General features: G+C 45.7%; 2 protein-coding genes and 1 pseudogene across 3 annotated transcripts; 1 reads left to right on the forward strand and 2 right to left on the reverse strand.

The window, feature by feature from the left end:
• The first annotated feature begins 1482 nt into the window (after nt 1–1482).
• On the forward strand, nt 1483–3889 carry LOC124005171 (annotated as a pseudogene).
• Nucleotides 3843–17557, reverse strand: LOC124005173 (lens fiber membrane intrinsic protein-like). 2 transcript variants are annotated; one of them, XM_046314171.1, is made up of 6 exons: nt 17253–17557; nt 16261–16447; nt 14835–15046; nt 14212–14361; nt 13876–14010; nt 3843–4111 (listed from the first exon to the last, which is right to left on the reverse strand). In XM_046314171.1, the coding sequence occupies exons 3-6, from the start codon at nt 15007–15009 to the stop codon at nt 4050–4052; spliced, it is 522 nt and encodes a 173-aa protein (XP_046170127.1). In that variant the 5' UTR covers nt 15010–15046; nt 16261–16447; nt 17253–17557; the 3' UTR covers nt 3843–4049. The 2 variants fall into 2 exon arrangements, with proteins under 2 accessions (XP_046170127.1, XP_046170126.1); XM_046314170.1 differs by lacking the exon at nt 16261–16447 and having other exon boundaries at nt 17253–17553.
• A 374-nt stretch (nt 17558–17931) lies between these two features.
• LOC124005170 (myelin-associated glycoprotein-like) lies at nt 17932–23479 on the reverse strand. Its single transcript, XM_046314167.1, has 11 exons — nt 23391–23479; nt 23169–23302; nt 22794–22850; nt 22146–22529; nt 21636–21929; nt 21046–21315; nt 20509–20781; nt 20059–20322; nt 19673–19939; nt 19262–19373; nt 17932–18596 (listed from the first exon to the last, which is right to left on the reverse strand). Exons 1-11 carry the CDS (start codon nt 23465–23467, stop codon nt 18434–18436), a joined length of 2295 nt encoding a protein of 764 aa, XP_046170123.1. The 5' UTR covers nt 23468–23479; the 3' UTR covers nt 17932–18433.
• Nucleotides 23480–23737: the final 258 nt, after the last annotated feature.

A 23737-nucleotide genomic window follows, 5' to 3' on the forward strand; every position in this document is an offset into this window, starting at 1 on the left:
ACAAAACAGTCCTGTAGTTTAACATCTGCTTCATATGACCACTTTTTTATAGACCGAGTCACTGGTGCTTCCTGCTTTAATTTGAGCTTGTAAGCAGGAATCAGGATAGAGTTGTGGTCGGATTGACCAAATGGAGGGCAAGGGAGAGCTTTGTACGCGTCTCTGTGTGTGGAGTGCAGGTGATCTCGATTTTTTTCCCTCTGGTTGCACATTTAACATGTTGATAGAAATTTGGTAGAACTGATTTAAGTGTTCCTGCATAAGTCTCCGGCCACTAGGAGTGCCACCTCTGCGTGAGTGGTTTCCTGTTTGCTTATTTCCTTATACAGCTGACTGAGTGCGGTCTTAGTGCCAGCATCTGTCTGTAGTGGTAAATAAACAGCCACGAAAAGTATAGCTGAAAACTATACTTAAACTCACTTGACTCTGAAGCTAAGCAGGGTTGTTCCTAGTTGTTCCCTGGATGGGAGACCAGATGCTACTGGAATTGGTGTTGGAGGGCTAGTGGAAAGCAGTCTAAAAAAAACATCACAATGCCCCAGGGCAGTAATTGGGGACATTGTCCTGTGTTGCGAGCTGTCTTTCGGATGGGATGTTAAACGGGTGTCATGGCTCTCTGTGGTCACTAAAGATCCCATAAGAGTAGTGCTAGCCCGGTGTCCTGGCTAAATTCCCAATCTGGCCCACATACTATCTTGACCACCGAATTATCCCCAGGTTCCAATTGGCTCATTCATCCCCCTCCTCTCCCCTGTAACTTTCCCCAGGTTGTTGCTGTAAATGAGAATGTGTTCTCAGTCAACATACCTGGTAAAATACGGGTAAAATGAAAAACTGAAAGGTTCATTACGAAGCTGCCAATCTTTACATAACTGTTCTCTTTGAAAGAGTATTGCTTTTCAGCCCATTAATATGTGTAACTTGTTATTATATAGTAGTTATTGATGAAGTGGCATCAAAATGCTAATAGATTATTCCAAACCTGAGCCACAACCACATGAACTCATACAGTAACAATTAGAGTTTTGTTGCTACAGTTCTCATCAAGTCTTAGCAAAATGCTAATACACATATGATGTTATATCAACCTTGGGCACATGGGAAAATAAATCTTAGGATTACAGTACCCTGTTATCATTGACATGACTGTTCTCTTGGGAAGGCAATGTCTGTTTGTACACTATTTACAAAAAAAAGATATTGAAATTAGACGTTGGTATGTCACTCCCTCCTACACATGTATAATATCAAATGTAAACACAGCAATGTTTTGCATTTTAGTTAACCGTTACCATGCAGTCTCACCTCGTCATGTTTGCAGACCTCTGTTCAATGCGTCTGCTGTACACTCAGACAGGTCTGCTTGACTACTATATATGCTGGCACGTAACAGATCTTAAATTACTACCCTTGGCTGAGCTCTCCAATTCCTGATTAAAAAGAAATACACATCTACAGCCAGGTAGGTTATGACCATTTGGAATTAAGAATGTGTTTTCCTTCTACCTTTAAGGTTTTCACTGTTGACCTGCAAGTGTACTGTGGGGAGGATGTAGCTATTAGCAGATTGGGATTCCTTCATTGGTAATAAGAAGTTGGCTGAGATAGTGTAACAAAAATACATTGAAAACAACCAAATTTGTATAATTTGAAAACATGATTATTGGGCACCCTGAATGTGTTCTTTTTGGTTTTGTTTTGTCTTATAGCTTCAAGGCCATGGTGTGGGTGAAAAGTGAGGTGATTCTGTCCGTCTACATCATCACTTTCCTGATTGGCCTGCCTTCCAACATCCTGGCACTCTACGCCTTCAGCATCAAGATCCACAAAAAGCCCACTCCCACAGACATCCTCCTGCTCAACCTGATCGTGTCCGACCTCCTCTTTCTAAACATCTGCCTCTCAAGATGTACGAGGCGGCCTCCGGCATGCAGTGGTACCTGCCCGAGTTCCTCTGCTCCATCACTTCCTACACCTTCTTCTCCACTATCTACACCAGTTCTCTCCTGTTGATGGCTGTCAGTGTGGTCCGGTACCTGGCGGTTGCCTTCCCCATCACCTACCGCCAAATCAACAAACCTTTCTATTCTGTGGTGGGCAGCACAATCATCTGGCTTCTCACCACTGCCCACTGCAGCATCGTGTTCATCATCCAGCACCACCAGGACCTCCCCCAAAGCAACACCTCCGTCTGCTACGAGAACTTTACCAAACAACAGCTGGCCATCCTCCTCCCGGTGCGTCTGGAGTTCTTCGTCATGCTCTGCTTGGTTCCTCTCATGGTTTGCATCTTCTGCTACCTCCGCTGTATCTGGATCCTGTACATGCTCCCCAGCATCAGCCCGGGCCAGAAGCAGAAGGCCATCGGGATGGCGCTGGGTACTCTGGCCGTCTTCCTTGTGTGTGTCTTTCCCTACAACTTCTCCCATGTGCTGGGTTTCTTCACAGGGCACAGCCCCCCGTGGAGGTACTACACCCTGCTGCTCAGCGCCTTCAACACCTGCCTGGACCCTATCGTCTTCTACTTCTCCTCCTCCACCTTCCGCATCACTATCAAGATGTCCATCTGCAAGATGCTGGGACTGTGACATGGTCAGGCTGCGATCCAAAGGGAAAGCACAATAGCCGATATTGGCCAAGAGTAGAAAATGTAGTCACCTTACTCCAAGTGCCCTTTGGGTAATTTTGTCAACAATAACTATTCATTTCACAAAATGTTTTAATTCTGTCATAGAGATCAAACGTTCAACTTCATAAAAAAAACATGTTTTCCCATCTCAAGATGTTCAATTAAGAAGAATAACTATGCAAATTCAAATTAAAGTGACGGGATTGACTGCAATAGGGTTAAGAACATCTTAAATCAGCCATAACTTCCTTTGTGACGGGGAATGGAAGCATTTCTAGTAACTTGTTAAAAACATTTCTAGCCTATCTATGGGTAACACAGGGTTAATGGGTTATGCTTGACGCGCTCAGTTTCCCAGCACAAAACACCAGAAAATGGCCTAAAATAGAAAGAACCAGCTCACCTGCTTCTACACAATGATATGTCTATATTACTAGATGGTACATTTGTCTTTTGATTCAATCATTTCAAAATGAATAGTTTTACCACATTTAAACGAGAGTTCAGTTCATGTTACAGGGTTAACATAAACCTGAGGGACAAATGTAAATGAATCATGAAATAAGTCAAAATCGTCTGATATTACTTTCCTAGAGTAACAAAATAACTCGGGCTTGTAATTAAGTAGATATATGTCTTCGTAGAAGGTGAACAAACATGCCGTTGGATAAGCCAAGTCGGGGATTTTCAGAGAAAACAAAAACCTTTACTTTAATGAAAACACACTGCTATTAGAATGTGTAAATGAAAAATTAAAAAGGCTTAGCTTAGTTAGAGCATAGATGTATGTGATCCTCATGTTAAATTGAGTGTTTTATTGAAATGACCAAAGGCACTCTATTCGTGGAACGACCCAGCTATATATTTAAGATATTAGTTCAAGATAATATGTAGTTACTGTTTTAAAAATGTCTGTGAACTGTACTTTTTTTTGCCAAAGTCATTCATTATTTAAATGTTTAAATGTTTACATTCCATTTACAAAAGTGAGCACTTCATACATGATTCATTTGTTTCGTCACAGTAGCTTGTGTTACCCTTTTGAATGGCACACTATGTGAAAGCTTGGTTGTTATCCTTTAAATGATTCATTTGTCTGGTTAGAGGTATGTTCTGTGTGACCCATTTGAATTTAAACATAATGCTACATATTTTCTTTCTGTATTCAAGAGTTTCACGGCTGAATGTAAGAAAGAGTATGAATGTTTTACTGTTAGAGTTATAGCTTTATTAAAATGACACGTAAACTGCTCAGGCATAACCAAACATTTGTACTCATCTTTGGTTCTCAATTACCTAGTACAGTTTCTATATTTCAGTGATATGTCTATTGGTGTAAGCTTGATTCTTTCATCGTGTTGGAATTGTGTGGCCAAAATGTCCCGGATTTGCAATCTTTTCACTGGCTTTCCTCTCTCTTTTAGCGTGGGTCCACCACTCTCCTGCATTCATGCATTCTGGAGGCACACATGTAAAATATTCCTGCAAAAGAAAAACATGTAAATCAACAACTGTCCAGCATCCATGCTACTTGGGGCAGTCCCCATAGAGTTACAGTTGAAGTCAGAAGTTTACATACACCTTAGCCAAATACATTTAAACTCAGTTTTTCACAATTCCTGACATTTAATCCTAGTAAAGATTCCCTGTCTTAGGTCAGTTAGGATCACCACTTTATTTTAAGAATGTGAAATGTCAGAATAATAGCAGAGAATGCTTTACTTAAGCTTTTATTTCTTTCATCACATTCCCAGTGGGTCAGAAGTTTACATACACTCAATTAGTATTTGGTAGCATTGCCTTTAAATTGTTTAACTTGGGTCAAACATTTCAGGTAGCCTTCCACAAGCTTCCCACAATAAGTTGCATTTTGACCCATTCCTCCTGACAGAGCTGGTGTAACTGAGTCAGGTTTGTAGGCCTCCTTGCTCGAACACGCTTTTACAGTCTGCCCACACATTTTCTATGGGATTGAGGTCAGGGCTTTGTGATGGCCACTCCAATACCATGACTTTGTTGTCCTTAAGCCATTTTGCCACAACTTTGGAAGTATGCTTGGGGTCATTTGCAACCAAGCTTTAACTTCCTGACTGATGTCTTGAGATGTTGCTTCAATATATCCACATAATTTTATATCCTTATGGATGCCATCTATTTTATGAGGTGCACCAGTCCCTCCTGCAGCAAAGTACCCCCACAACATGATGCTGCTTCACGGTTGGGATGGTGTTCTTCGGCTTGCAAGTCTCCCCCTTTTTCCTCCAAACATAACGATGGTCATTATGGCCCAGCATTTTTTTTTTCTAAGGTCTTGGATGATTTCTTTTGACTTTCCCATGATGTTAAGCAAAAAGGCACTGAGTTTGAAGGTAGGCCTTGAAATACATTCACAGGTACACCTACAATTGACTCAAATGATGTTAATTAGCCCATCAGAAGCTTCTAAAGCCATGACATAATTTTCTGGAATTTTCTAAGCTGTTTAAAGGCACAGTCAACTTAGTGTTTGTAAACTTCTGACCCACTGGAATTGTGATACAGTGAATTATAAGTGAAATAATATGTCTGTAAACAATTGTTGGGAAAATGACTTGTGTCATGCAAAAAGTAGATGTCCTAACCGACTTGACAAAACTATAGTTTGTTAAGAAGAAATTTGTAGAGTGGTTGAAAAACTAGTTTTAATGACTCCAACCTAAGTGTATGTAAACTTCCGACTTCAACTATACAGTGCCTTGCAAAAGTATTCGGCCCCCTTGAACTTTGCGACCTTTTGCCACATTTCAGGCTTCAAACATAAAGATATAAAACTGTATTTTTTGTGAAGAATCAACAACAAGTGGGACACAATAATGACATGGAACAACATTTATTGGATATTTAAAACTTTTTTAACAAATCAAAAACGGAAAAATTGGGCGTGCAAAATTATTCAGCCCCTTTACTTTCAATGCAGCAAACTCTCTCCAGAAGTTCAGCGAGGATCTCTGAATGATCCAATGTTGACCTAAATGACTAATGATGATAAATACAATCCACCTGTGTGTAATCAAGTCTCCGTATAAATGCACCTGCACTGTGATAGTCTCAGAGGTCCATTAAAAGCGCAGAGAGCATCATGAAGAACAAGGAACACACCAGGCAGGTCTGAGATACTGTTGTGAAGAAGTTTAAAGCCGGATTTGGATACCAAAAGATTTCCCAAGCTTTAAACATCCCAAGGAGCACTGTGCAAGCGATAATATTGAAATGGAAGGAGTATCAGACCACTGCAAATCTACCAAGACCTGGCCGTCCCTCTAAACTTTCAGCTCATACAAGGAGAAGACTGATCAGAGATGCAGCCAAGAGGCCCATGATCACTCTGGATGAACTGCAGAGATCTACAGCTGAGGTGGGAGACTCTGTCCATAGGACAACAATCAGTCGTATATTGCACAAATCTGGCCTTTATGGAAGAGTGGCAAGAATAAAGCCATTTCTTAAAGATATCCATAAAAAGTGTTGTTTAAAGTTTGCCACAAGCCACCTGGGAGACACACCAAACATGTGAAAGAAGGTGCTCTGGTCAGATGAAACCAAAATTGAACTTTTTGGCAACAATGCAAAACGTTATGTTTGGCGTAAAAGCAACACAGCTCATCACCCTGAACACACCATCCCCACTCTCAAACATGGTGGTGGCAGCATCATGGTTTAGGCCTGCTTTTCTTCAGCAGGGACAGGGAAGATGGTTAAAATTGATGGGAAGATGGATGGAGCCAAATACAGGACCATTCTGGAAGAAAACCTGATGGAGTCTGCAAAAGACCTGAGACTGGGACGGAGATTTGTCTTCCAACAAGACAATGATCCAAAACATAAAGCAAAATCTACAATGGAATGGTTCAAAAATAAACATATCCAGGTGTTAGAATGGCCAAGTCAAAGTCCAGACCTGAATCCAATCGAGAATCTGTGGAAAGAACTGAAAACTGCTGTTCACAAATGCTCTCCATCCAACCTCACTGAGCTCGAGCTGTTTTGCTGTCATGTTTTGTCTTATATTGTCTTGTCATTTTGCTTTTCCCTCTGTTCGTTTTCCCCCTGCTGGTCTTTTTAGGTTCGTTCCCCTTTTTCTCTCTCCCTTCCTCTCTCTCTTCTCTCTATCGTTCCGTTCCTGCTCCCAGCTGTTCCTATTCCCCTAATCAATCATTTAGTCTTCCCACACCTGTTCCCTATCTTTTTCCCTGATTAGAGTCCCTATTTCTCCCCTTGTTTTCCGTTTCTGCCCTGTCGGATCCTTGTCTATTGTTCACCGTGCTGTGTCTGTGTATCGCCCTGTCGTGTCGTGTTTCCCTCAGATGCTGCGTGGTGAGCAGGTGTCTGAGTCTGCTACGTTCAAGTGCCTTCCCGAGGCAACCTGCAGTTCATGATCGAGTCTCCAGTCTGTTCTCGTCATTACGAGTGGAATTGTGCTTTATGATTGTATATTTACTTTACTGGATTAAAGACTCTGTTTTCGCCAAGTCGCTTTTGGGTCCTCATTCACCTGCATAACAGAAGGATCCGACCAAGGAATGGACCCAGCGACTACAGACGCTCGTAACACTGCCGTCGAGATCCAAGGAGCCATGCTCGGCAGACACGAGCAGGAATTGTCTGCTGCTCGCCATGCCGTGGAGAACCTGGTCGCTCAGGTTTCCGACCTCTCTGGACAGTTCCAGAGTCTTCGTCTCGTGCCACCTGTTACTTCCTGGCCTGCCGAGCCTCCGGAACCTAGGGTTAATAACCCACCTTGCTACTCCGGGCAGCCCACGGAGTGCCGCTCCTTTCTCACCCAGTGTGATATTGTGTTCTCTCTCCAACCCAACACATACTCTAGAGAGAGAGCTCGGGTTGCTTACGTCATTTCACTCCTTACTGGCCGGGCTCGAGAGTGGGGCACAGCTATCTGGGAGGCAAGGGCTGATTGCTCTAACAATTACCAGAACTTTAAAGAGGAGATGATTCGGGTTTTTGACCGTTCAGTTTTTGGTAGGGAGGCTTCTAGGGCCCTGGCTTCCCTATGCCAAGGTGATCGATCCATAACGGATTACTCTATTGAGTTTCGCACTCTTGCTGCCTCTAGTGAGTGGAACGAGCCGGCGCTGCTCGCTCGTTTTCTGGAGGGACTCCACGCAGTGGTTAAAGATGAGATTCTCTCCCGGGAGGTTCCTTCAAGTGTGGACTCTTTGATTGCTCTCGCCATCCGCATAGAACGACGGGTAGATCTTCGTCACCAGGCTCGTGGTAGAGAGCTCGCGTCAACGGTGTTTCCCTGCTCCGCATCGCAACCATCTCCCTCCTCTGGCTCAGAGACTGAGCCCATGCAGCTGGGAGGTATTCGCTCTCGACTAAGGAGAGGGAACGGAGGATCACCAACCGCCTGTGCCTCTATTGCGGATTTGATGGACATTTTGTCAATTCATGTCCAGTAAAAGCCAGAGCTCATCAGTAAGCGGAGGGCTACTGGTGAGCGCTACTACTCAGGTCTCTCCATCTAGATCCTGTACTACTTTGTCGGTCCATCTACGCTGGACCGGTTCGGGTGCTACATGCAGTGCCTTGATAGACTCTGGGGCTGAGGGTTGTTTCATGGACGAAGCATGGGCTCGGAAACATGACATTCCTTTCAGAGAGTTAGACAAGCCTACGCCCATGTTCGCCTTAGATGGTAGTCATCTTCCCAGTATCAGATTTGAGACACTACCTTTAACCCTCACAGTATCTGGTAACCACAGTGAGACTATTTCTTTTTTGATTTTTCGTTCACCTTTTACACCTGTTGTTTTGGGTCATCCCTGGCTAGTATGTCATAATCCTTCTATTAATTGGTCTAGTAATTCTATCCTATCCTGGAACGTTTCTTGTCATGTGAAGTGTTTAATGTCTGCCATCCCTCCCGTTTCTTCTGTTCCCACTTCTCAGGAGGAACCTGGCGATTTGACAGGAGTGCCGGAGGAATATCATGATCTGCGCACGGTCTTCAGTCGGTCCCGAGCCAACTCCCTTCCTCCTCACCGGTCGTATGATTGTAGTATTGATCTCCTTCCGGGGACCACTCCTCCTCGGGGTAGACTATACTCTCTGTCGGCTCCCGAACGTAAGGCTCTCGAGGATTATTTGTCTGTGTCTCTTGACGCCGGTACCATAGTGCCTTCTTCCTCTCCGGGCCGGGGCGGGTTTTTTTTTTGTTAAGAAAAAGGACGGTACTCTGCGCCCCTGCGTGGATTATCGAGGGCTGAATGACATAACGGTTAAGAATCGTTATCCGCTTCCCCTTATGTCATCAGCCTTCGAGATTCTGCAGGGAGCCAGGTGCTTTACTAAGTTGGACCTTCGTAACGCTTACCATCTCGTGCGCATCAGAGAGGGGGACGAGTGGAAAACGGCGTTTAACACTCCGTTAGGGCATTTTGAGTACCGGGTTCTGCCGTTTGGTCTCGCCAATGCGCCAGCTGTTTTTCAGGCATTAGTTAATGATGTTCTGAGAGACATGCTGAACATCTTTGTTTTTGTCTATCTTGACGATATCCTGATTTTTTCACCGTCACTCGAGATTCATGTTCAGCACGTCCGACGTGTTCTACAGCGCCTTTTAGAGAATTGTCTCTACGTGAAGGCTGAGAAGTGCTCTTTTCATGTCTCCTCCGTTACTTTTCTCGGTTCCGTTATTTCCGCTGAAGGCATTCAGATGGATTCCGCTAAGGTCCAAGCTGTCAGTGATTGGCCCGTTCCAAGGTCACGTGTCGAGTTGCAGCGCTTTCTAGGTTTCGCTAATTTCTATCGGCGTTTCATTCGTAATTTCGGTCAAGTTGCTGCCCCTCTCACAGCTCTTACTTCTGTCAAGACGTGTTTTAAGTGGTCCGGTTCCGCCCAGGGAGCTTTTGATCTTCTAAAAGAACGTTTTACGTCCGCCCCTATCCTCGTTACTCCTGACGTCACTAGACAATTCATTGTCGAGGTTGACGCTTCAGAGGTAGGCGTGGGAGCCATTCTATCCCAGCGCTTCCAGTCTGACGATAAGGTTCATCCTTGCGCTTATTTTTCTCATCGCCTGTCGCCATCTGAACGCAACTATGATGTGGGTAACCGCGAACTGCTCGCCATCCGCTTAGCCCTAGGCGAATGGCGACAGTGGTTGGAGGGGGCGACCGTTCCTTTTGTCGTTTGGACAGACCATAAGAACCTTGAGTACATCCGTTCTGCCAAACAACTTAATGCTCGTCAAGCTCGTTGGGCGTTGTTTTTCGCTCGTTTCGAGTTTGTGATTTCTTACCGTCTGGGTAGCAAGAACACCAAGCCTGATGCCTTATCCCGTCTTTTTAGTTCTTCTGTGGCTTCTACTGATCCCGAGGGGATTCTTCCTTATGGGCGTGTTGTCGGGTTGACAGTCTGGGGAATTGAAAGACAGGTTAAGCAAGCACTCACGCACACTGCGTCGCCGCCCGCTTGTCCTAGTAACCTTCTTTTCGTTCCTGTTTCCACTCGTTTGGCTGTTCTTCAGTGGGCTCACTCTGCCAAGTTAGCTGGTCATCCCGGTGTTCGAGGCACTCTTGCGTCTATTCGCCAGCGCTTTTGGTGGCCAACTCAGGAGCGTGACGCGCCGTTTCGTGGCTGCTTGTTCGGACTGCGCGCAGACTAAGTCAGGTAACTCTCCTCCTGCCGGTCGTCTCAGACCGCTCCCCATTCCTTCTCGACCATGGTCACATCGCCCTAGACTTCATTACCGGTCTGCCTTTGTCTGCGGGGAAGACTGTGATTCTTACGGTTGTCGATAGGTTCTCTAAGGCGGCACATTTCATTCCCCTCGCTAAACTTCCTTCCGCTAAGGAGACGGCACAAATCATCATCGAGAATGTGTTCAGAATTCATGGCCTCCCGTTAGACGCCGTTTCAGACAGAGGCCCGCAATTCACGTCACAGTTTTGGAGGGAGTTCTGTCGTTTGATTGGTGCGTCCGTCAGTCTCTCTTCTGGGTTTCATCCCCAGTCTAACGGTCAAGCAGAGAGGGCCAATCAGACGATTGGTCGCATACTACGCAGCCTTTCTTTCAGAAACCCTGCGTCTTGGGCAGAACAGCTCCCCTGGGCAGAATACGCTCACAACTCGCTTCCTTCGTCTGCTACCGGGTTATCTCCGTTTCAGAGTAGTCTGGGTTACCAGCCTCCTCTGTTCTCATCCCAGCTTGCCGAGTCCAGCGTTCCCTCCGCTCAAGCGTTTGTCCAACGTTGTGAGCGCACCTGGAGGAGGGTGAGGTCTGCACTTTGCCGTTACAGGGCACAGACTGTGAGAGCCGCCAATAAACGTAGGATTAAGAGTCCAAGGTATTGTTGCGGCCAGAGAGTGTGGCTTTCCACTCGCAACCTTCCTCTTACGACAGCTTCTCGTAAGTTGACTCCGCGGTTCATTGGTCCGTTCCGTGTCTCCCAGGCCGTCAATCCTGTCGCTGTGCGACTGCTTCTTCCGCGACATCTTCGTCGCGTCCATCCTGTCTTCCATGTCTCCTGTGTCAAGCCCTTTCTTCGCACCCCGTTCGTCTTCCCTCCCCCCTCCCGTCCTTGTCGAGAGCGCACCTATTTACAAGGTACGTAGGATCATGGACATGCGTTCTCGGGGACGGGGTCACCAATACTTAGTGGATTGGGAGGGTTACAGTCCTGAGGAGAGGAGTTGGGTTCCGTCTCGGGACGTGCTGGACCGTTCACTTATTGATGATTTCCTCCGTTGCCGCCAGGATTCCTCCTCGAGTGCGCCAGGAGGCGCTCGGTGAGTGGGGGTACTGTCATGTTTTGTCTTATATTGTCTTGTCATTTTGCTTTTCCCTCTGTTCGTTTTCCCCCTGCTGGTCTTTTTAGGTTCGTTCCCCTTTTTCTCTCTCCCTTCCTCTCTCTCTTCTCTCTATCGTTCCGTTCCTGCTCCCAGCTGTTCCTATTCCCCTAATCAATCATTTAGTCTTCCCACACCTGTTCCCTATCTTTTTCCCTGATTAGAGTCCCTATTTCTCCCCTTGTTTTCCGTTTCTGCCCTGTCGGATCCTTGTCTATTGTTCACCGTGCTGTGTCTGTGTATCGCCCTGTCGTGTCGTGTTTCCCTCAGATGCTGCGTGGTGAGCAGGTGTCTGAGTCTGCTACGTTCAAGTGCCTTCCCGAGGCAACCTGCAGTTCATGATCGAGTCTCCAGTCTGTTCTCGTCATTACGAGTGTAATTGTGCTTTATGATTGTATATTTACTTTACTGGATTAAAGACTCTGTTTTCGCCAAGTCGCTTTTGGGTCCTCATTCACCTGCATAACATTTGCAAGGAGGAATGGGAAAAAATTTCAGTCTCTCGATGTGCAAAACTGATAGAGACATACTCCAAGCGACTTACAGCTGTAATGCAGCAAAAGGTGGCGCTACAAAGTACATTACATTTACATTTAAGTCATTTAGCAGACGCTCTTATCCAGAGCGACTTACAAATTGGTGCATTCACCTTATGACATCCAGTGGAACAGCCACTTTACAATAGTGCATCTAAATATTTTAAGGGGGGTGAGAAGGATTACTTTATCCTATCCTAGGTATTCCTTAAAGAGGTGGGGTTTCAGGTGTCTCCGGAAGGTGGTGATTGACTCCGCTGTCCTGGCGTCGTGAGGGAGTTTGTTCCACCATTGGGGGCCAGAGCAGCGAACAGTTTTGACTGGGCTGAGCGGGAACTGTACTTCCTCAGTGGTAGGGAGGCGAGCAGGCCAGAGGTGGATGAACGCAGTGCCCTTATTTGGGTGTAGGGCCTGATCAGAGCCTGGAGGTACTGAGGTGCCGTTCCCCTCACAGCTCCGTAGGCAAGCACCATGGTCTTGTAGCGGATGCGAGCTTCAACTGGAAGCCAGTGGAGAGAGCGGAGGAGCGGGGTGACGTGAGAGAACTTGGGAAGGTTGAACACTAGACGGGCTGCGGCGTTCTGGATGAGTTGTAGGGGTTTAATGGCACAGGCAGGGAGCCCAGCCAACAGCGAGTTGCAGTAATCCAGACGGGAGATGACAAGTGCCTGGATTAGGACCTGCGCCGCTTCCTGTGTGAGGCAGGGTCGTACTCTGCGGATGTTGTAGAGCATGAACCTACAGGAACGTGCCACCGCCTTGATGTTAGTTGAGAACGACAGGGTGTTGTCCAGGATCACGCCAAGGTTCTTAGCACTCTGGGAGGAGGACACAATGGAGTTGTCAACCGTGATGGCGAGATCATGGAACGGGCAGTCCTTCCCCGGGAGGAAGAGCAGCTCCGTCTTGCCGAAGTTCAGCTTGAGGTGGTGATCCGTCATCCACACTGATATGTCTGCCAGACATGCAGAGATGCGATTCGCCACCTGGTCATCAGAAGGGGGTATTAACTTAAGTATTAACTTAAGGGGGCTGAATAATTTTGCACGCCCAATTTTTCAGTTTTTGATTTGTTAAAAAAGTTTGAAATATCCAATAAATGTCGTTCCACTTCATGATTGTGTCCCACTTGTTGTTGATTCTTCACAAAAAAATACAGTTTTATATCTTTATGTTTGAAGCCTGAAATGTGGCAAAAGGTCGCAAAGTTCAAGGGGGCCGAATACTTTCGCAAGGCACTGTATATAAAGAATAGTATATGATCTGTTATCCATTAATACCAGCATTGTCTGCATGTTTAATCAATAAAACTGCAACATTTTGATGATATTCAGCAGTGTTTGGTTTGACTCGATTCGACTAGCATTTGGGGATTTTAAATAATGACTTAGGAGATGAGAAGAACATATACCATCTGATTCTAGTTCTGCTCATCCGTAGAGAACCAAAGAGGGCACACTCCTATAATTGCCCATTGATGCTTCTGTGACAGCATTGGCAGCTCCTCCATTTTTTATATTATCTTCTTCTATACAATTATCGCCAATCTTTAAACAAACGGAAAAGTTGCATACCGCCACCTACTGTGCAGGATTGTGTTTTTTGTCAAAACATCCGTACAGCCAAGTTGGTGATTTACTGCCACCTGCAGTGTTGGAATGTTTGTTCAGGAGTATCATTTTTTGGCTGATCCCTCCCGCTGACCTGGATGGAATTCTATGATCCTTCCTTAACCTACAGGAAGTCCCACCCAGTTGACACCTTTTAAATTGTGTAAGCTTGTAATGGTGCTGCCCATGCTCAAACAGAATTTCTGGCACGTGGGCCCTCCATCCATATTTGTGTCTTTATCATTCTTACCTGCAAAGAAGGTCATGAGCAGTGCCACCCAGCCCAGTATGTAGGACCAAGAGAAGCGCCAGTCACCGAAGCGCTTCCCCAGGAAGTTCACCGTCACTCCAGTGTAGATGGCCATTGCAAGCAGAACAAAGAGAGCTGGCGGATAGTAAGATAGGATAAGTTCAAATTCTGACTCCCAATTTACAGTAGACAGAACTGTAGGCAAAATAGCGGTCGAGTCAGTAAACATAGACATAATGATTTTTCCTGAAATCATTTACATTTGTGTATTGAGGCTGTGCGTATTTGTGTATTGTGTCTAGCGCTGTTAGCTTCGCAATGTCCAGTGGAACTCACTGGAGACAAAGAACATGATCCCTGCAGCGAAGGAGCGGTTGAACCTCTCGAAGGCGGAGAAATGGGCAAAGGAGAGAATGCCTGCGATGATGCCCGCGAAGCACGACATGGCTGACAGGATCATGAAGGCACGGGTGGCATTCCAGTAGGCTAAGGACAAAGAGAGAGAGAGAAATAAAACAAGAAAAAGAGAGGACAGATACAATTTCAAAGATTAGAGAAAGTCGCAAGCCCACACACCTGTGAAAACCATGTCTTGATCCATTCATTCAGTCTAATGCTCCAAATGTTATTTTTCACCTACACTAGTGCCAGCCAATTAGGGCCAACGGGTGCATGATTTGCCTCCATAGTTAACTTTAAAAACATATTGAGTCTAAAACACGTATTGATTCTATTGAGTCTGAGTCTAATGGCACATGTTGCTATTTCAGTCATTCAGTCATCCCCTTCATTACAGTCCTCCTTGGTAGTCCTGAACATAGGTAAGACAGGCATACAACATTCCCATTAGGAAGTCCTTCAACTAAGGGAGTTTCGTCTGACAACTGAGGGACTTCCTAATATGGATGCCGTACAGGCAGTCCCAGTGGTGCTATGGGTCCCCAGTGCGCCCCACTCACCGATGCTGTCCGTCTGCATGTAGCACTTTCCCGACATGCAGTACCTCCACAGGCCCTGGTGGGCGAAGCTCCCCGACAAGCGGTACTGCATCCAGTAGTCTGTCGCAGTTGAGACCACCAGCAGGATGTTCCCCACTATGGCGCAGAACAGGCCCCCTCCCATAAAGCTGTGCATCCTGAGTGGCACTGCGACGGTGGCGAGGCTCTACGCACTGCAGCGCACAGAAAGGCAGAGGGACAGCGTCAATGGCACAGTCAATACAGGGAAACATCAGCTACAGGCAACACAGTCAACCATGGGGCACAGGCAACATGGTCAACCGTGGGGCACAGACAACACAGTCAACTGTGGGGTACAGGCAACACAGTCAACTATGGGGCACAGGCAACACGGTCAACTATGGGGCACAGACAACACAGTCAACCATGGGGCGCAGACAACACAGTCAACCATGGGGCACAGACAGCACAGTCAACCATGGGGCACAGGCAAAACAGTCAACTATGGGGCACAGACAGCACAGTCAACCATGGAGGGCAGACAACACAGTCAACCACAGGCAACACAGTCAGCTATGGGGCACAGGCAACACGGTCAACCATGGGGCACAGACAACACAGTCAACCATGGGGCACAGGCAATAGTGTCAACCATGGGGCACAGGCAATAGTGTCAACCATGGGGCACAGGCAATAGAGTCAACCATGGGGCACAGGCAATAGAGTCAACCATTGGACGGTTTACGGATGCCTTTAAGGTCCTACTACGCAAAGTTGCAGGCAGCCAGGGTTGGGGTCAATTCCATTTTACTTCAGTGAATTCAGAAAGTGAATTGCATGTCCAGAATTACAAATAGCTGCTTATCGTTATCATTATTTTATTTCACATCCTGGATTGACTGAATTGAAATAGAACTGACCCCAGGCCTGAAGGCCACAATGGCACACACTGTGCCCACACACTGAACACAACACACAGACGTAGCCTAGACAGGTGCATCAATGGTGCATAGAACCAGGCAATGCTTCACTCAGCAACAGTGCAGAGACGTGACACACTCAGCACAAACCAGATGAATCAACACAGTATCACTTCCTTATTTACAGAGACACACGTGAACATGTGTCATATTCAATAGCACAGGATGGCAAAGTGTCTCTGTAGCTGCACAGAGACAGTATGGACTCTATTTTGAGCTGATTTCTGTTTCACTGTCAACACTGTGCAATCCACTGATGCTATCTACTACCCGCATGCAATGTAGAAATGTCAACTCAGTAACCTCAAACACATACCAAAATACTCCAACACTCCACAAGCGTGGTTATACTGAAATATGGAAGTGTTACATTTCAAAGTGAGAGTGGAGGAGGGGCAGTGGTGTAAGTATTTCCCGGCTCCAAGAAATGCTCATGTAGAACTAACCAACAACAAATGATGGATATTAAAGCTGGATGGTATTTCCTGAGACAGTGATTCATGACCATCCAGCCAACAGTCATAACACCTCTGGAACCCCTGTTTCCAGAAGATAAAACGTCCATAGAGGTTCCTTCAGGGTAGAGGAAACGAAGAGCTAACGGTCTCACTCATTGATCTTGCACCCGAGGCACTAGAAAAGAAACATTCAGTTCAGTGGTTCAATGCAAAGTGAATACTATTTGTAACACAGAACAATCACCAAGGTACTGCAGAGATTAATGGATGCCTCATAACTTCTGCATCCATCTTGGCCATTTAACCTTTATTTATTCAGTTAAGAACAAATTCTTACTTACAATGACGGCCTACACCGGCCAAACCCGTACAATGCTAGGCCAATTGTCCACAGCCAGTTGTGATACAGCGTGGATTTGAACCAGAGTGTCAGGGTGTCTGTGTCTCCTCTAGCACTGAGATGCAGTGCCTTAAACCGCTGCACCACTCGGGAGCCCAACCACAGTCAAATGACATTCAACATGCATTGAACATGCATTGAACATGCATTGAACATGCATTGAACATTGAAGTCAATACCTGTAGAATGCTGAATGGGTTACAACTGCATTTTTTTTAAAGCATACTTTGTAATAAAATGAAATGACAAATGACAGTTATTTACTCATTTCACTTTAGAGACTAAAGCATTATCATATTCTGATTAGTACTGAATGATTTCAATGTAATTGGCCCTTAACCCTTTAATTGTACTTCAGACCAAGTCTTCATTAGTCTTAGAAAAATATGCTTTCATTCAGTAGCTCTGCTAGTTTTCTCCGTGGACAGAAGTGTCCCTCTTTGCCCACCTGTGCCCCACATGGCTTTACTCCACACAGATTCACTGTATACACTTGCTTATTAGTCCAATCAGTCCAAAAGGTCCAATCTGGCAACACAACAAAACAGCACCAGGGCTAAAGTACCAGGATGCATCTTACCTGAGTTCTTCAGGAAAAATAAACCCTCTTAAGTGTCAACCTTTCAGCAGGGAAAGACTGAGAGAGAAAGAGAGAGAGTGGAATACCGGAGTGAGCAAAAGGTGGAAGAGGAACCCCTAGGCCGGATTCCAAAAAGATATCCGCTCCGCTTTTCTGTCTATGGAGGCAAATCCTTTACAGCAACCAACAGCGAGAACAAATGCTCTTGAGCTGGTGGGCGCAGAGGCACGTGGCTCTTTCCCATTGAGCGACCATGGGGACTAATGGAGGGGGGGATTGGGTTGATAGTATGGGATAGTAGTGGATGGGTGGGTGGGTGTGGGGCGGGGGGGGGGGGGGGGGTGAGGCCGCCACAGGTGTGCCGTGGTCCGCTTTTGTTGTTGTATCTGGTGTTCTGGAACTGTGGATGTGCAGAGGCTTGCAGTACTGGGGTTGGTCAATGCAACATGCTGAAGCTCACACTTTCTTTCAGTTGGAGGAGCGCACTGTCATCTGTGGGCTGGGTATGGCCATGAGGGCAGATACACGCTTAGAGAGCCCACACATGACCACACGCATGGCTTAAATGAACTCCCCCCTCTCCATCTCGCTCTCTCGCGCACGCATTGACACGCACTCATATGCACCTGCTCACAAACACACAATGTCAACATACATACGCAGTATCACCATGACGCACTGAGGGTCACTTTTCATTTATTCAAATGATCTGTTGCCAAGTAATTACAATGTGATTATTTACACAGAATTTCAATACATGTATATTAGATACCTTACAGTCAGACAAAATGGTTTGATCAGTCATTAAGGAGCTTAATTAAATATTAACATTCATGCCCAGAATTCAAGGAGAAAAAATTGTATGTTAAATAAATACACCAGTGAACTGTACCAACACAGAAGTGAAACAGAACTGACTGTGTGTCTGTCTCCCAGTTATTTAGCTCCAGGCGTCATGGACCTCAAATCCAGTGAACACGGGCCTCTGAGCTGCCTAAACAAACACAGGAAATGATTCCACGATGAGCATTCAAAGATGTTCCCGAGTCCAGTTCTCACTGACCTCTTGTTCTAATAAACATCTTTCCATATCTACTGGTCTGTGTGCTAGTGTGTTTTTTAATATCTCCCGTCTCCAAATCTTATCCTCCCAGCATTATACAAAGGAGGAGACGGCCATTTTAAACTCGGACCCTGTACCCGGTGTCATACACATTACTGTGGAAGTCCTCGTCTGACACCATCAGAGTGAGTGTATTACCTGGGCAGTCAGTAGGATCATTGTGTATCACCTGCAGTGCCCCCTTCAGCTCAACCTCCTCCAGTGCAACACGGCAATCTCTTCTGTGAAGGTAAGACCACAGTCATTAGTTGACATCGCTGACATTATTGTTTAATGGTGCAGTCCAAACCCTGATTTCGCTATCTTTTAAGAAACATTTTTCCACACTATCCGATTGGAATAATAGTGTGACATTGTGAAAATTATGATGTGGTCCTTATAGTGTCGTGGGTGGCTCAGTTGGTAGAGCATGGTTTTGCAACGCCAGGGTTGCGGGTTCGATTCCCACGGGGGAACAGTATGAAAATGTATGCGCTCACTACTGTAAATTGCTCTAGATAAGTACATCTGCGAAATGACTAAACTGTCAAGGTAAATGTAGTGTATAAGCTGTTTGAAAGGACAGGTAGTGCTGCTGTCCTTGTACCACATATCCCCTGGAGGCAAAGGTTTGATCCCCCCGTTCTGCCAATCACTATCTCACCTGCATCCCTAATAAACTCTACCATCTCATATTCTGACACAACTGTGAGCATTATAGCCAGCATCCCTGTGGAATGCTTCCGACACCTCGTAGCGACCATGCCCTGACGAATTGAGGCTGCTCTGAGGGCAAAAGGGGATATTACGAAGGTGTTCCTGATGTTTGGTATACTCTGTGTGGTGTGCAATATTGGTTATGAAGCCGGGTGTGTTTATAAGATCCGTGTTTTATGGTCGTGCTCACCTCTTGGTGGAGTAGAATCTCCAAAATAAAAAGGAGGCGAAGGAGAGCACCAGCAACAGGGTTCCCCCAACTCCTCCATAGAACAGGGACCGCTGGACGGACGTTTCACCTGCTATTGAAAAATCCACAAAGGGATCATCAGTCTTACTACTTGGAGCATTCCAATGTTCTACATTCACATGAAATATCGTCTGGAATTATTCAAGCTCCAAAGGTACATTAGGGCAAGCCAGACGCTATAGTAGCGAAACAACACGATAAAACTCTCTTCACTACATTGTGGTGAATATGGTATAGCTTCTGCTGGATAAAGATGACACATTTCACTACAAATACTGTCCTTTAGATATTGGTTTGTTTAGCATTTTGCCAATTACCCTATGTCCTCCACTCAGATAAGGCCAAACTTACCAATGAATGGGAGTTTGAGGAAGGCACTCCCATGCTCATTGGTTGAATTGCAGAGGACGTCACCCATGTCATCAACCTTGGGCCCAATGAGAATGGACCTCAGGATCCTCCAGTTGAGCAGGTCAGTGATGTTGTGAGTCTGATTGTCCTGAATGCTCCATGGTGTCCAAATGATCTGCGCCACAGGGTGAGAGTCCACCACACACTCACACCTCACCTCCCCATCATTCACAGAACAGAAGGAGAGGGGCAGTATAGCTGGTGCGTCTAACAGAGAGGAAGAGAAATGGAAAGAGAGAAAATGACACAACGACTGTGGCAAACGTCCATATATAACGTGGTTTATAAGATGGTTACAGAAACGTCTATGGCGTAATGATACATACACTCAACGTTCACAGCCGTGGTGTCTGAACTGCACTCTCCCATCTCGTTCAGAGCAGAACAGCGGAACTGCCCCACGTCTCTGGTCACAGAGAGACTCAAACTCCCAGAATCCTCTCTAAGCAGGACTGACTGCTCCCCGAACACACGGTACCACCTGTAGGAACTGATTGGGAGGTGACCGTGACCCAGACAGGACAGAGTGACCTTTTCTCCCTCCAGAGGCCGGGCTGGGAGCTGGCTGATGGACACATTGGTGGGTGGTGCTGGTGAAGACAAACCATTTAGGAAAATAAAGGTATGTTCAAATGGTTCATTTATGTTGATAAATGTCACAACTGTGTACAATCTCACATTTCTTTAATTGAACATAATTCATACTACATATTCAAATAATAATGACCTTTACAAAAGGAGACCCTCATATACCACTGAGGACATTTTCATAACACCTTTCACAAATACACTCAGGAGAAGCTTATCATGGCCATGTGTGTTGTTGACCAGACAGGTGACAGACACATTTTCATAGGTGCCCTCTGCAGCCCAGATATCCATCACCGTGTGGTTCTGGGGGGAGGTGGTTGGGTCAGAGCCAGGGAACAGGGGTCCTCCATCCACAATCCACAGCACTTTGGCCCTTGGTCGAGCCCGGGCCTGACACCTGCAGATGACTTGGCCAGCATGGTAGGAGCAGCTGGAGTTTGCTAATATAGATGGCTTGTCTGGAGAATTCAAAATATGTTTACTGTTAGTTCCATTAGCTATCAATAAAAGTTCACATTTAGGCCTAATTCACATTAAACAAAATCTCACAGTCCATATTTTGGCTGTAGTAGTCCTCCATGGTCTGACATTTGTAGTGGTGGAATAACTCTGGACAAATACATTTTCTCTTTTTAATACATTTTTCCACGGGAATAGATTTGATTTCAAGACACTAAATCCACGTATCCATTCAATAAAACTCAGATCAATCTAAAACTCACATTCTGCAGTGACCACAAAACTAGAGGAGGGCTTGGACCTCCCCAGAGGGTTGATAGCTGTGCAGTGGAACGCATTCTCATCTGGGTGCAAGTCTGTAACCGCAGCGGTCTCTGTGCTGTGGTTCAGTGGCGTGACCAGGCCATCTCTCAGCAAGTGCCACAGGTAGGAGCTGGCAGGGGGGTTGGCATCACTGACGCAGGACAGGGACAGGTTAGTGCCAACCTGGACCACAGTGCTTCCCCCTGAGACATTCACAGACCTGGGGGCATCTGAGAGAGAAGAGGGGCAAAGGAGAGATGCTGGAAATATCACAGTGGACCTTAAAATGCAGTTCATCATTTGTTATTGTTGAGGGAATTGCTCCTAATTTTCGAATCTGATGTTCCTATGTCCCAAGTTGTATTACAGAATGTTCCCAGCCTAAAAAGCAAAGCTCCTACTGCGATATCGCAACATCTGCTGTGCAGATCTAGAACCTCACTCAAAGACCTCTGTTAGTTGATGTAATGCTACAATTTGAATGATAAGATCCACAGTGAATAGAAACAAACAGTAAGAGGAGTGTAGAGCGACTCTAGCTGAGACTCACAGCTCACGTCGAGCACCACCTCCCCTGCAGCTGTCTGGCCTCCTGGATGTGTCACATTACACGCCACCACTGTCTCATGATCCTCTGCTCGGGCCACAAACGAGATGGTGGAGAGGACGCGCCATCGACCCTGTATCTCCTCGGTGTGGTACCCCTGGACCACCCCCCTCTGGTCCCCGAAAGAGAGGGAGGGAGGGGAGGAGGGGCAGGTGTGGAGGACAGCACAGGAAACAGTGATGTTGCCCCCTTCCCTCTGCTCTTCACTGACCGACAGCTGTGGCCTTGGTGCTGTATCTGGGAGTAACAAGAGACACTAAGTCTAAGACACTGACAATGGGTTCACTCATTGTGTTATCGGTCATTCCTCGCAGTAGTCTGCTAACATGTAACCAAAACAACTACATTAAGACACATTTTCTTTTGGATTCTTGTTTTTATAATGTTTGGTTAGTAAAGAACATCTCAATCCATTTTCAAGGGCCCTTGGTCAGGTTTTGCATAATTCATTACCTGTAACCTCCAGTGTCACCCTCCACTGAAAGAAGGCAAAGACAGACTTGCTGACCTCATCCACCCAGGGATAAATGTCCTCTCCGTTATGCTCTAATAACATTCCATTGATCATCAGGCTGCAGTCTCCATCAGAGGCCCTTCCCACCAGTTCAGTTCTACCACTGTAGTGCTCTATGATATCCGCTGGTTTGGTGCGGCTGAAGACGACTGGGTATTTACCAGGCAGCTTGGAGTACTGGTACCAGGTGACATTAGTGGGGATGTAAGTGCTGGGGTGTGTGAAGGAACAGGGGATGAGGATACAAGACCCCTTCAGGCCAGATATCTGATTAGGAATGGTCACGGTCCACTCCTCGGCCACTACCAACACACACCACACCACTGGACAGAAAGAGAGAGGGTGAAAAGGAACGAGAGAGTGACATACATTCGTGATGATATTGAGAATATATAAAGATCCAATGTACATTTATCTTGGAAATAGAAGATAATACAAGGTCTTATCTAGCAGATTTTACACCCGTCCAAGGCTAAGGACATCATGATCATTTTTGTAAACGTTTACCTCTCAACTTGAGGCATGATAAATTCCCATTATGAGCAGGCACAAACAGTCATCATCAATGAGGTATAAAGTAGACCTACCTTGTAGTGTATAGCAGAGGAACACGTGCTTTCTGAGCGTTATCATGACTGATGCACCTGCATAAGTGGATGACATCATTAGAATTAGACTCTGGAAATCCTATTGAATCTGGAGGACAAAATGTCACTCGAGTGCAGATAAACTGTGACTAAAATGTAACTGGTAAGACTACTCATTCAGTTGCTGGCGATTTCTCCAATATAAAAAATATGAGGCAGAAAGAGAAAACAAAAAAAGACAGCATGCCTTTGTCTAGATGCAATCATTCATTAGTAACAGTTCAATACAGTCGTTGACTGTAAATGTAAGTGCAGTGCAACTGCTCACGAAATGTTTATAAAAAAAAAAATATTCGGCTGCATTTGGTAACATACCTCGGTAGTCCGTGTCTCCCACTGATGACCGTTGCTCTAGGAAATGACACTGAAGGGACCTTGACGTCAACCTTCTTCTGCTTCTCAATGCCCAAGACTGGTCACGGTGTTGCCACCTTCCACACCTCACCCATCTGAAACCACATAGACATACAACACTTCTAGAACAGCAGTACTACTTGAAGTACTATACTCGCAAGCTTACAAAGTATTTAGAAATACCTTCTAGGAGAAGTCAGTGGAGAAAAAAGCAATCCAAGAGTGTCGTGGCAAACTTTAAGAGCAGCCCAGGAGGACATGTAGCAATGTCCCTCAAGGTCATAATCTATTACAAAGTATCATTTGACTTTTGACTTTTTTACAACAGCTTGACGGGCGTCCAGACATTTCACCATGTTCATTGTTCAACTCGTTTGAAAGAGGATATAAATTGATTTGAAAGCACAACCATAAGTAACCCTTAAAGACACTAAAACAGGCGCATCTTTAAAACCAGAACAGAATGGTTATATGAACTATAATAACATTTACATTACATTTAAGTCATTTAGCAGACGCTCTTATCCAGA

The sequence above is a fragment of the Oncorhynchus gorbuscha genome, linkage group LG19, assembly GCF_021184085.1.
Source record: "Oncorhynchus gorbuscha isolate QuinsamMale2020 ecotype Even-year linkage group LG19, OgorEven_v1.0, whole genome shotgun sequence".
Taxonomy (NCBI): domain Eukaryota; kingdom Metazoa; phylum Chordata; class Actinopteri; order Salmoniformes; family Salmonidae; genus Oncorhynchus; species Oncorhynchus gorbuscha.

Excerpts from the sequence above, each read along its gene's own strand:
- LOC124005173 (XM_046314171.1), bottom strand. The coding sequence starts at position 15,009 with ATGCACAGCTTTATGGGAGGGGGCCTGTTCTGCGCCATAGTGGGGAAC. Across the intron at positions 14,362-14,834 it reads CATGCAGACGGACAGCATCG|CCTACTGGAATGCCACCCGT; the intron begins GTGAGTGGGGCG and ends CTTTGTCCTTAG. Across the intron at positions 14,011-14,211 it reads GATCATGTTCTTTGTCTCCA|CTCTCTTTGTTCTGCTTGCA; the intron begins GTGAGTTCCACT and ends ACTATCCGCCAG.
- LOC124005170 (XM_046314167.1), bottom strand. The coding sequence starts at position 23,467 with ATGTCCTCCTGGGCTGCTCTTAAAGTTTGCCACGACACTCTTGGATTG. Across the intron at positions 22,851-23,168 it reads GGGAGACACGGACTACCGAG|GTGCATCAGTCATGATAACG; the intron begins GTATGTTACCAA and ends CCACTTATGCAG. Across the intron at positions 19,374-19,672 it reads CCTCAAACTCCCATTCATTG|CAGGTGAAACGTCCGTCCAG; the intron begins GTAAGTTTGGCC and ends ATTTTTCAATAG.